This window comes from Styela clava, chromosome 3, assembly GCF_964204865.1.
Source record: "Styela clava chromosome 3, kaStyClav1.hap1.2, whole genome shotgun sequence".
Taxonomy (NCBI): domain Eukaryota; kingdom Metazoa; phylum Chordata; class Ascidiacea; order Stolidobranchia; family Styelidae; genus Styela; species Styela clava.
Genome location: NC_135252.1, coordinates 24,429,049 through 24,442,473, shown reverse-complemented (window position 1 = coordinate 24,442,473; position 13,425 = coordinate 24,429,049). Strand labels below are relative to the sequence as shown.

At 37.1% G+C, this 13,425-nt stretch overlaps 1 protein-coding gene across 1 annotated transcript in view; it reads right to left on the bottom strand.

Moving 5' to 3' along the window:
• Nucleotides 1-377: 377 nt before the first annotated feature.
• LOC120342765 (leucine zipper transcription factor-like protein 1) overlaps nucleotides 378-13,425 on the bottom strand; it is a 35,387-nt gene continuing 22,339 nt past the window's right edge. Inside the window, exons 2-9 of the mRNA XM_039411728.2 lie at nucleotides 11,256-11,314; nucleotides 9,463-9,587; nucleotides 8,819-9,013; nucleotides 6,563-6,686; nucleotides 4,423-4,566; nucleotides 3,824-3,967; nucleotides 3,311-3,438; nucleotides 378-1,877 (exon numbers count right to left, since the gene is read on the bottom strand). Of these exons, the coding sequence (XP_039267662.2) occupies nucleotides 1,859-1,877; nucleotides 3,311-3,438; nucleotides 3,824-3,967; nucleotides 4,423-4,566; nucleotides 6,563-6,686; nucleotides 8,819-9,013; nucleotides 9,463-9,587; nucleotides 11,256-11,258 (882 nt within the window). The 5' untranslated portion in view covers nucleotides 11,259-11,314 and the 3' untranslated portion in view covers nucleotides 378-1,858. The remainder of the gene's footprint in view (nucleotides 1,878-3,310; nucleotides 3,439-3,823; nucleotides 3,968-4,422; nucleotides 4,567-6,562; nucleotides 6,687-8,818; nucleotides 9,014-9,462; nucleotides 9,588-11,255; nucleotides 11,315-13,425) is intronic.

Genomic DNA, 13,425 nt, shown 5'->3' with positions numbered 1-13,425 from the left:
TTGATTTTACCGCCGTTTGCACTGGATATTATTATACACATACTGGTTGTTAAAAAAAGTAAAGCAAAATTACCAGAAGTCGAGATGAAATGCCACTTAAAATATTTAATGACCGACACCTTTATACAGTATTGAATTATGGCGAAATGCCATTTGAACATTTCATGACTGATGCTTTTTAACAGTTACTTTTTTAAGGTTGTTATGACGAAAAATTTTTACTTAATTTTGCGCAACTTTTTTAACTCGCTGTATTGAACGAGGATTTTACTATTTTTGATCAAAGACCTCACATCGGATTTTCGAGGAAGTTTAATCTAGGCAGGTACCGGAGTCCTAGCGAAGCAATCTCGCATCCAATTCAATCAACGCAACAATTTAGAACCAATTTTTCTTATTTGTACTATTTTGCATAAAAAAAACTGCTAACAAAATATACAACAATACATAGAAAAAGGTTACAAAGGAGAATCACTTAGCATACTTTTAGAAACTTGCTAAAAGCAATGTTTTGAGACTTCGTTTCCAAGGAACAACGGGGGCAACATTACCTAGTTTACTGGTTTTCAAACAGTGGGCCATGGCCCTTTTGATCCACAAGAACAATTTCAGGTGGGACACAGACTTACTAAAAATTGCTCTAGAGTTGTTGATAAATTTAGTTAAATTTGATGGTAGTAGCAATCAATGATGCTGTTTTTTGTGGTGACCGTACATTTGAACCACGTTGACGCTGGTATTAGCAATTGCTAATATCATTTTCAAGGTGACCGTACATTTGAATCCACGTACACTTCAACCCATGCGAATATCCGCGGGTTCAATCTAATTTGTCGTGGGTTCCAATGTAATGGAACCGTTTTTGTTACAGGGTTGCCATTTTATCCTAATGATTATTAAAATGAAATTGTCGCATGACAATTTTCGCATAAGATACTGAAAAAGCCACTTTTTCCGGACTTCGACTGGGCCCACTGGTTGTTAGTCTTAACTTGGCAATTATAAATTTTAGAACACCCATTTCAAAATTTCTGGATACGCCTCTGGGAATCTTAATATCCGACCGATACACAAACTAATAGGCCATTACATGCAATCAAATTTGACTTGACATATATAAAACTAGATTGTCAGGAAATGAATATAGTAAAAATAAACAACATTAATACAGTATATAAAGTGCAGCTACGTTGGTGGCTACATACAGTGCATAAAATATATGTATGAACATAGATAACCAATGTATATGAATCTGGGCATCGGAGATAAGTGTGAAAAAGGGGGAAAATTTTATTTTTTTTACCCCCATGGATCAAAATTTGAAACTGAAACTTGAGTTCAAAATCAGGATTTTAAAATTATAAATGAAATAAATAACCTTGTCAAAAATGTATAAGTTTGAAACCTGTATCTTCTAATCAGGCTACAGTGTTTTCGCAACGTTTTACTGGTATAAAATATTGGAGTAAATGTTTAAGGTTTGTATCATAACATCAAACCCTTACCATATCATGCAATCTTGTAAGAGACTCTGATATTGGCAATAAATATCATGACAAGATAAAGATAAAGAGATAAAGACGGGCTACAAGCGATAAGGGCTGCGAAAATTGTCAAAGTTTCTGTAGCAAATTTTGACTCTTATCATCACCAATTTTATTCCTTTCATCACTCCCAGAAATTCAGAATTTCAATTTCGGGGCTAGAAACCATTATGAACGAACTTCGAGTCCAAGTACCTTATAACACTTCATAAAATTTCGAGTGGAATGGATAATGCAATAAATATAGGTAACGTGTTGCTAGTGCAGGTAAATAATATTTTCTAAATGTGAATGTTTGATGAAAAGTGTTGATCTCAGTCTGATGGTTCATATCTGTGGAAAAAATATTGGAAAAATTAACCAGGTTACAAATATGGGATTTTCATATTTATCCTAAGGGGGTGTCAATGACGAAGTTAAATGCTGAATGACGGCATCAGTTCGCTTACCAGATCGTGTCCAAGAATATTTCCAATAAAAATTTCGTCATTTATATCGCAATTTACATAATGAGTGCGGACGCTTTCCTAACTATATAAACATAGCAGATTAAAGATATTGAATTCAAACCCTGTTTTTGGAATGTCGCAATAATCTTGTAAAGAGGGGGGGGGTATGAAATTTCTAATTGCCAAGTTAAACTGTAACAGCTAGGGCAGGGGTCTCCAACTCAAAACATGTCGCGGGCCACTTATTGAAATTTATTGTCCACGCGGGCCGCAAACCAAGAAATTAGGTACAAAAATTGGTATCTGAATGTATTGTGTTAAAATTACACTTGAATCTTACAGCAAACGAGACATGAAACATATTCATTCACTCGTGCTGGATATTTGGTATCGGTGTTTGGCCTTATTTTGCGTTGGTGTGCTAGTCTCAAGACAACATGCAAATGCTCGTCCGTTAGTCGTGTGCGGAGGGCTGACTTGCTAACTTTCATAGTCGAAAAAAACTGCTCGCAAATATAAGAACTGCCAAAAATCACAGGTATGCAAAGTGAATGTGCAATTAGCTTCGCAAACCTTTTTCGGGCACAATGGACTGACCGAAACTCGTTAATTTCGTCACAATGAACATGCGAAATGAAATTATCGAATTTATAATTGCATTATAACAATATAATAAAACATGAACGTGGACAATAGGGGGGAATTTTGCTTCACTTTTTATAGTTTGTCGGACCGGACTCTTGATGATAAATGACACGATAAAACCTACTAAAAGTTGACATTGTATTATTTTAGTTTCTTGTGGGAAAATCCCAACCATGACGCAGGCTGCAAAAAATTGGCTGGCGGGCCGCGTGTTGGAGACCCCTGAGTTAGGGGAATCAGACAGGGGCCGGTAAACGTAGGTTTTCAAGAGTCTTGAGGGTCTAAAATGTGTTTAAGGCTACAAAAAATTGGGTGCTCCCGAAGTATGCGAACCAAGATGGCGGACATCGCAATGTAATATATGTACTAGGTTAGGGTTAGGCGATAATTTTTTTGCAATTTTCCTTATTTTAGTCCTATTATCAGTTCGAAGACTAGCCAAGAGCCTCCCGTAGTATTTATAGCTAAAATTATGGCCTAACCCTAACCTAGTACACATATTACATTCCGATGTCCGCCATCTTGGTTCGCATACTTCCGTAGCTCCAAAAATTGTTATGTATGATACCGAAAGGTGCTTTTTCTCACATTTCAAAAGAGGGGGAGGGTCGGACCCTCAAACGTCAGGCTACGCCCCTGGTCATGGAGGAACATATGAAGAAGGTTTCTTACTTTGCAACTGTCTTTCTCAAATCTTTAATCTGGTTATTTTTCTTCGTTAACATATCTTTCATATTCCGATATGCTGCAGTCTCGCGGAATTTTTTGTCCAACTCTTTTTCCGCTAATTCTAATTGCTCCTGAAACATAAAAAACAAATTTACTACCAAATAAGCAACAATATTGGGTAGAGAAAAGCAGACAAAATTGCTTAATTGCATTACAGACTTGATGGTGGAGGAAGCCGTAACCAACCAGCGGTTAAGTGAAACACCCTACAGCGGCGAGGAGTCAAGCAATCCTCTCGCACATGATCATCCCCGCATGGGATTCGTACTTGCGACCTCATGCAGGATAATCAGAGTCGCAGTGGCGAGCATATTCATAACACTTAGCCCGATGTGCTACACCGAAGAGCTCTCATATCTTTAGATAACAATAGCATTATATATAGGGCGTTATCCGAATCTATAGGAGTAAGCAACACATAGAAAAATACAACTTTATATTCACATCAAGACTGACCTTAACTCGCAGTAACTGGTGTTTAGATGTCGTCAGGTTAATTTCCAAAACTCTATTTTCCGATATTTTTTCGTTCAAATTTTCGTTGAATTCTGAACGTAATTTCTTCATGTCTGATTCAAGTTGAGAGACTGTCGCTGAGTCCTGTGAAAAAAAATGAATGGTGAGTGATTTAAGAGCCTTGCTGCACGCTAACACAAATAGATTTCTGTTAGTGTTCTGTATCTGGTGGATCTGTATGCATATAATGCAAGGATTCTAGCATAAATAAAGATAGCCATTCTGAGTGATTTAAGAGTCCTGCTGCACACTAACACATATATATTTCTGTAACGTGTTGTCTGACCTAAGTCAGACTTTTGCAGACTCATATAATGCAAGAATGGTCAGCTAGCTAAGATCGTCACACTTGCTGCTGGTGATCGAGTACATGTGTGCTATGTTTAACATCGTTTCTGAGCACATATACCCCTGATTATCACATATACACACTTGCACATGGCAACCATGTGAATGGCAAATATGCATTCTATTCCCTCTTATCTAGAAGGCTGTGAACTGTCAAGTACTAAGCAAGCAAAGAACCCAAGATAGCTTACCATTGTTGCAACAGGCTTTTCTCCCAACTGTTTGACTTGTTCTTGAAGTGCATTTTTCTCTCTCAAAACAGCGTTGACCTGTTCTTCCATTTTCTTACTCCTCTGTTGGAATCTTTCAAGCTCTCCATTCAGTCGCTCTATTTCCTGGTGAAGTTTTTTTTAATTTTTACGATAAAATTTTTAACGAAGAAAATATGCTTAAAGCAAGATCCTGCACACTCATAAATAAATGAGGCTGAATTCGAGGCAAAGTTGCATCCCCTGCAATCACTGAAAAACCGAGAGAGATTATGGCATCATGTAGATGGCAGTTCAGAGATGGCCAATTCGAATAAAGTATTGAATGTATTCGAATATCGGAAATGGCGTTCATAAGAATATCGGATATTTGTTTGAGGTCACACATTTGCGACGCTGCTTTCAAGAAGTTTCCGTTGAATGGAAACATTCTCGATAGAAACCTGCGCATCGTACACACCCTCAGCACATGCGCACCCTCGTCGGAAAAAACTAGGTCATATTCTCTATATCACATCACATATCACATTCTCTCGTTTTGCAAACATTTAGATCTCTTCTTTTTCTGTATCGATTTTGTTATCGTTCCTCGCATGCTTTTTCGTTCGCTCGCCACAACAATCTAGACCAGGGGTCACCAAACTTTTTTGATCGTGGGCCGGGTATGACTCAAACTGTGTTGAAACGGGCCGGCCAATATTTTTGTCAATGCAATACAATAAATTCACAAAAAGTCACATGAAATTTTGACAGGCCTATTATCACGTCACTTTTTTGCATATTGCTGATTGGCCAATTTTACGAAATAAACAAGGAAGACGATGCCTGGGAAAATTTCCTTTGGAAAAATATTTTGCCATTTTTGCGCGTTAACGCGGGACGGATAAAATGACGCCGCGGGCCGTAGTTTGGTGACCCCTGATCTAGGCCAAACTATATCATTTGTTTCTCCATTTCATTGCCGCCACCTGCGTACTTTTTACTCTGCAAAAACACAGCGGCGAAATTTCATGTTTTCATTGGATTAGCTCTTAGTTGTCAGCGGCCAATAAGAACATATTATTTGCGCATCGGTGAATTTAAGTTATTCCATGTACGAATGTTTTTTTGGTGATGGTCATCTATCGGCTAACTTATTGCTAATTTAAGGAATAACGATATGCTGATACATGATAAACTTAAATTAATATCTGGGCCTAAATATTGGAATATGTAAAGGCACAATGGATGTTGGATTGTTGTTGTTTACTTCAGTTGCCTGTTTGCTCATGAATTTTATTACTCTCAGAAAATATACAAAATTATCTGAATACAAATAGCCCTTTTGTCAATAGACTATTGTCATAATATCATGGTACAAACAACAGACACTGCGCCTCTATCTTGTTATTCCAACTACATAAGCTGCTATTATTTCTATTGATAGCTATAAACTATCAATTCCTTTGTGTACATATACTGTTGGTTTGTGGTTTTATTCTGATATTTATATTGAAGCTTATTTTTTTTTACTGGGTTTTAAAAACTAAATGTGTTATGTCTGATTTTAGAATGTATTCAGAATTCCAGATTCCAAAATATTATTTTAGAATGAATTTGGAATAGTTCAGTATTAAGTATGTGTACCAATATGGAGGTAACTAATTTTGTTCGCCTACTTTACATCAAGTTGTGTAAAGGGACTGAAACCAACACAGACAGCCCCGAACTCGTAATAGAACTGAAAAAAAAATCGGAATAAGATAATGGCTTAACCATAACCTGGTACTGTACATATACTACAGGAGTACCCTTATTACATAGAACTCTATTGTCAGAATTACAGAGGTCTATTATCTAAGTACAAATTTTTCAAAAAATACCCAAAAAGCATCGAAGTAATTAACCAAGCATTTTAAATAGCCAATCAGAGGAGAAGACTACAAGTTTTTGTTAGTAAGATTTAGTTGGAAAAGTGTTCAGATGTGGAATTAAAATTTTCTTCCAGACTGGAGTCGGGAGATAGAATTCGAAATATCTGTCGACCTGTTTTTCAAATATGCCACACAAAACCAAGAAAATCTATTTAAACATTGTCACATTGATTCGGATATCGATTCATTCCCGGTATTATTAAACTCACCATTTGTAAAAGTGCAGTCCCTCCAGTTTCATTTAACGGGGCGAGTTTAGGTTTTGGAGCTGATGAGGAGCCACCTAGTGTCAGTTCTCTTTCTTCAAATTCTGCAATCTGTTCAAGAAGTTCTCTGAAACGGAAAAATGAGATAAAATTTATAGCTGCTCTCATCATTAGCCTTGATCAAAAAGAAAATATAGTCTGACAAAAAAAAAGGGACCTCCTGAAGTATGCGCACCAAGATGGCGCACAACCTGAACTCAGGTTGCGTACTAGGTTAGGGTTCAGGTTATGCGACATCTCGGTGCGCATACTTCAATACCAAAAAAGCAATATTTAATTCAAATTAAGTTTGTTATGTTAAAGTGCTTATGCTTGGGGTCAACTTTCTATTATTGAAAAACCGACTGGTTGATATATAGCAGGTTGCCTTGATGTATCTATTGTTTTTTGAATAACATATTTTGTTCGTTATCACATTCTGTTAGACTTCCCCGAGGGTGCCTCCGCTCGATGACCAGTATTGGTTTTTGACGTTTATTTTGACCCTGAATGCGAATTTTTTTTATTTCTTTTACCATAATTTGTAAATGTATAGTTCGTATTTTCAGAATGGCGAAAGAATAAATTACTGATGACAGTTCGAATTGTGGGCGCTGGATTTATAGGAGTTAAAGAACTTTCGGTATTCCTGAAGTATGCGCACCAAGATGAGTTCAGGTTGTGCGCCATTTTGGGTGAGCATACTTCAGGAGGTCCAAACTTTCCCCATCAGATATCAGAATTGGACATTTTCAATTTTCGAAATTAGTACTCAGCCATTTTGGCAAAAAAATCATGAAAATGTAACTTTATTTGTGGGCACTGGAATAAAATGGAAGGTCTTTGCCGATCAGACAAATATCTTTAACAATATTCAGCATTTTCAATTTTCCCAACGCTGAGTACAAAGTCGTTTATTCTACATTTGTTCATGAAAATTTAATGAGAATGAATATTCGAGGGCGCTCCAGAAGTGTGTGTACGAATATGGAGGTAGCTAATTTTGTTCGCCTACTTTACATCAAGTTGTATAAAGGGACTGAAACACGTGGGATACACAGAGAGTCCCCGAAGTTGTAATAGAACTAAAATAAGAAAAATTGGAATAAAATTATAGCCTAACCCTAACCTGGTACACATACTGTTGGAGCACCTACGTTATTTGAGAACCAAGACATATAAGATAATGATAAAGCTAAGTACAAAGCATGTTATGTTATTCAAATCCTAAGACTTAACAAGGGCTGGGGACTCGAAGCCTGGAGCTGTGACATTTTGGTGAAACCAAAGCTACCAGAAATATCAGTGGCTCCAGCTCCCAACCATCTGATTATTTCTTCACATTTATAATTTTCTGATACCTGATACAAAAAAATCTATAATTTTAAACTTCAGTTCCTAATATTAATTAAAAAGTTCCAAGTTGAATTCATATAATTATAAGTTTAATTTCAAAATTAGCTTATATCACAGTTTATTCCCACTTCTGCAAAGCCGCAATTTTTTATGTTCGTGGCCAAGGTCAAAAAACCTAATGGCTATGGAGCCAAAGCCGAGACTGAAGCCCAGCTCTGACATAAGATGTCGCTCCAGAGCTCATGTCACGGTGTGGAGATCCGGAACTGTGTAGTTGGAGTCCTCGTGATTTCACTTAACCAATCCGAATACACTCTGAAGGTTTATTTTCGAATATGAACTAGGCCTATCCGATATTTTGAAAATTGGATCATGTTCATCAAAGAACACACACAGAATTCAATGCATATTTAATGAAAGGTAAAACGAGAATATCGGTCAGAGACCGAAGACTTATGGATCGAAAGTTAGGGGATCCTCCAAAACAGCGCTCTTACTCCATAGTGACACCTTGTGTCCCATCACTAAATAATTAATAACTCGCTAATTATACGACATAATTCGCCCAAAATCAATAGGCTTTTGGTCCGAGATAAGATGAATGCACATGCAAAATCTGGAGCAGATTCAATCACGCTTTCGTGAGATATCGCGTGCATCTAACAGACAAACAGACATATAAATACCTATCAACATACTTACCGATTAAAATCGATAAGTAATAAACACATAATAGGTGTGACATAATATCCACACCTAGTTACGAGGTGACACTTTCTGGCCCCACTCCAGTACGCTAGTGGTTACCAGTATGCAAAACTATTCGATCTTGGTCACCCATGTTATGTAAATCCAAAACCCAACCTGTTTTCAAGTTCTGAGATATCAGCCTCGATCTTCAGGTGCCATTTTTCTGCTTGAGTTAACATCTGTCGCATCAACAGCACACTCGTGTGGCTAGAATTGAGTAATTCCGATTCCATCTCGCTTCGACAAACTGTCAGAAGTCCATCAAGCATCTCTGTGACTTCGTCCACTGTGTAAGTATCCTCATATAGTCTGGAGAAAAAATAAATTTATTTCGACCTCTTCATGAAACACCAAGACATAAAAATGCAAGCAGTTAAGAAAATGGGAAGGTATATGTGATCCCTCAGTGGAACTGACTCTGAATATATGTGTGGGTTCGAATCCCAAGTAGGGATAATTATGTGCAATAGGATTGCTAAACTACTCGCTGCCGCAGGGTGGTTCACATAACCACATAATTCGTTTTCCTGATTTGTAATCAGTTTTATTTATTTGTTTTCATTTATTTTATCGTCTGTTATGCAGATTATGAAGTTGAAATAAATTTTTACTTGAATTTATATCATAACTTACATATCAGTGGACTATTGTTCGATATGATCTTATTATTATAACTTTGGAAATATTGGTAAAATATTAGCACTGGTACTTTTATACTAGGATGAGAAGATTCTGGCTAGTCACGCTCCAATGATTACCTGCTGTCTTTTAAATCTTGGAAACAATGATCAAGACCTTTTAACCGTTGAGAACGCTTGTAACGATTGAATCGAATGAAATTCAATGCTTGCTGTTGGTGATGCTCGTTTAATCCGAGGGCAGACTGAAAAAGACAATGTGGTGTAATACTTAGTAATGTTAGGGGTTAGGTTGGAATGTTTTAATTGCTTATGATTGGTGGGGTAAGTGGCAGAGTTGTATTTTCATTCGTTATATACTTTTTATCAGGGTGGTCCAAACCCTGGCATATTCCGTGGGCTCCACAGAATAATTTTGATGCATAGTAATATTAGTAAACCATTGGCAGATATTTGTATGTATTGGCAAAACAATTTTTACCTATTCTAGCTGAGGTTGGGATCCCAAGATTCCTACAAAAGTTATTTTCTCCACTTGACCTATAATCAGGGCTGCAATAACATCCTTATTTCTAAGATTTGTCCTGATTTTGAAGGCCTTTGTCTTAGAAAATATTTTTGTCCTTATTTTTAACAAACGTCCTTATTTTGACATGTGTCCTTATGAATGAATACACCCTCATCCTAATACATATGTAGAGAATGATATTTGTTAAGATATTTAAAGTGAGTAAACTCGCAGTATTCTGATCGCCTTTAGGTTTTCCCGACTGAGACATGCAAGGCATTCTCAGAATATTTTGCAGCCCTTCAGTTTCGCAATCCTGAACCACCCTGATTTACATAATATTAATTTCACCAAAAATAACCTCAATGTTGCCCTAATGCAGGGGTCTCCAACACAAAATATGTCGCGGGCCACTTTTTGAAATTTATTGACCACACGGGCCGCAAACCAAGAAATTAGGTACAAAAATAGGCATCTGAATATATTGCGTTGAAATTACACTTGAATCTCACAACAAACGAGACATGAAACATATTCATTTACTCGTGCTGGATATTTGGTCTCGATGTTTGGCCTTATTTTGCGTTGGTTTGCTAGTCTTAAGACAACATGCAAATGCTCGTCCGTTAGTCGTGTGCGAAGGGCTGACTGAAAAAAAAAAACTGCTCGCAAATATAAGAACTGCCAAACATTGCAGATATGCGAAGTGAATGTGCAATTAGCTTTGCAAACCTTTCTTCGGGCACAATGGATTGACCGAAACTCGTTTATTGCATTTATAATTGAATTATAACAATAGAGTAAAACATTAACGTGGATAACAGGGGGAATTTTTTGCTTCACTTTTTACAGTTTGTCGGACGGACTCTTGATGATAAATGACACAATAAAACTTACTAATAGTTGACATCGTACTATTTTAGTTCCTTGTGGAAAAATCCCAACCATGACACGGGCCACAAAAAAATGCCTGGCCGGCCGCATGCGTCAGGAAAACGAGAGAAATAGCTGTCCGATTTTGGGTGCTCATCTTGAATGACAGTTAGTATAGTTTGAAGAGCTCTATTACGTCACTGTGACGTCGTAATGACATAATTTTTGGATGGCGTAGTCAGGTGGGGGTTAGGATTGACACATAAAAATTTGTTATGCTACGCCAACTAGAAGTACCGGTATGTTAGGTACGAAACTACATGAGACCCCAGTTCAAATGAAAAAACAAAATAAACAATAGAATCCCCTAGAAATAAAAATCAATAATTATCATGTTTTTTTAAAAACAAGCAGACCTAACATCAGAACATTGTTTACAGATTTATGGAAATAAATCTCTCCTTCATGAAAAAAATTCTAATTGCTAATACAAAAAAAAATTGAAAAAGCATATTTTAAATTAGTGACTCACCATGACTAATTGTCAAAATCCAGAAGAATAATCCGACGCTGAAAACAAAGCCAATAGCCAATTCGGCAATTCTACAGACTGGCAGACGCAAGCAACAACACCACGGCTCCTATACAAAGCCAGAATATCCACGATATGCCAAGACCTGGCAGAATTTTATAAAGAGTTCGCACTAGAAAGTAAATAATGTGCCATTTTATAATTATTGTTGGTACTGTCAATGCAATTACCATTTTAAGGGAACACGAATATTTGCGCGTGGGAAACGGAAAGAGTAGAAAATATTTGTCAAGTCAGTGGGCAAGAGCGTTCCCGGTTACAGACATGCCTGATTGCACTTTTATATTCCCCGTTTCACAGAGAGAGATCTATTATTTTTTCAACAAAAAAATGCAGTCATTAATCCAATAAAAAAGTAACAGCAATAGAGCTGGGAGGTTGAAATATAAATTAAAAGTTTTTTTTTCATCAAGGCAAACAATCATTAGACGAGTGAAGCAATCAGAAAATTTAATCTGTATCCGAGACAAGTTTATTTTTTTTCAACCAGTAAAAAATCAACCATAAACAATATCAGAGAAAAATCGAATCACGCAGTTATACTAGGGAGGGGGAGCCGTGATGAACTAAAGCTGATTATCGAGCAGCGACAAACAAGGCTCTAGTGCAGTGGTTCTCGGCCTTTGTTTCTTTCGTGGCCCATTTTTGTCGCCAAAAATTCTTGTGGCTCATTAACTTTTTATTGTAAGGGAAAAACTACAGGAAAGTCAAGAACTTTCCGCGAAAGTGAATATTTAAACGTTTATAATTAGAATGGGAATTACATAGCAGTAAACAGCATCGTCATTGATTGCTGCTACAATCAAAATGAACTATTGTGACATAAATAAAACTATCAATTTCCAATAGTTCTTTGCCCCCCCCCCCCCCCAAAAAAAATCTTTCAGCGGACCATGGTCCACTGGTTGAGAATCAGTTCTCTAATATCTAAGGTTTTGCAAATCATCTAACTAGAAAAGCCACCAGACCACAAATGAAAGGGCTATTGCCGGCTACAACTGGGTTACCTGAAGCTTCTCCCGCGAAAAAAAGTTTCTAAGGATTTTGAAGGTCAACTAGCCACCCACTTAACTTGTAAATCTTGAATAAATTTTTGATATTGTGTGGAAAATCCTTTTTTCTTTTTGGACTTATGGATCTTATTTTTTCCACAACTAATGGACTGCACATTTCCAGTATTTGAAGTCGCGAGAACAGGAGGAGCCAACCCGCGGCTTGCGAGCCGCACGCTGCTCTTGCGCCGGTCTCATGCGGCTCTTTTCGCCTCTCAAACTTCTTGGTATTGTGACGCCCTTCAAAAAATAGGTTCAAGTTGCGACTCTCCTTGAAAAACGCCTTGATACCTTTCAATAAAAGACCTCTTTTACGATGAGTTTGATTTGAATTATGTCTGGAGGAAACTGACGTGATGTCAATATTGAATATCCGTTTGAGTCCAAGCGCAGAACGTTGCTCAACAACGCTCGATATGTCCTTGTTGGACACGTAATTGGACCTATGGATTGTTTTCATATTTTTGGTAATCTTGTTCTTGTTGGTCTTCTTCTTCTTCGTATCGTTTTAAAAAAATAACTTTTCCCCTTGATTACTGGACCAATTGCTTTGAAATTTTCAGTGAGTAAAGATTATATTTTTCGCTAGAAGGCTATTACTTTTATTTATCGTTTTTTGTGTGCTATGACGCCATCAGAATTTGTCACTATGAGCATAGCCCTCTTGTTCATAAATAGATTAGAAATGAATGACATGCATGACGCAAGCCTATCCAGTGTGTGTGATGTCATAATTGGAACAGTATTGGATGACCCGTGACATTAGTGAGGTCACATATAAATAAGGTTGGTCGTTACAATTTTCAAATTTATTTTCTTCTCCAGTTCTCAAGTTTGGTTCCAACGAGAATTAGACGCCCCAGATAAATTGAAAAGACGCGGCGACGCACACTTTGAAAACCACGGTTCTAAGGTAAAAACTACATATTGTGATTCATCGGGCATTCTTCTTTTACGTCAAAGATGCACGAACGCTTTATGCACGTCACGAATTTTTTGGTATCAGAAGCATCAACTAGGATAGGATTTACATATTTATCCAGGGGGAAGGGGTCGAT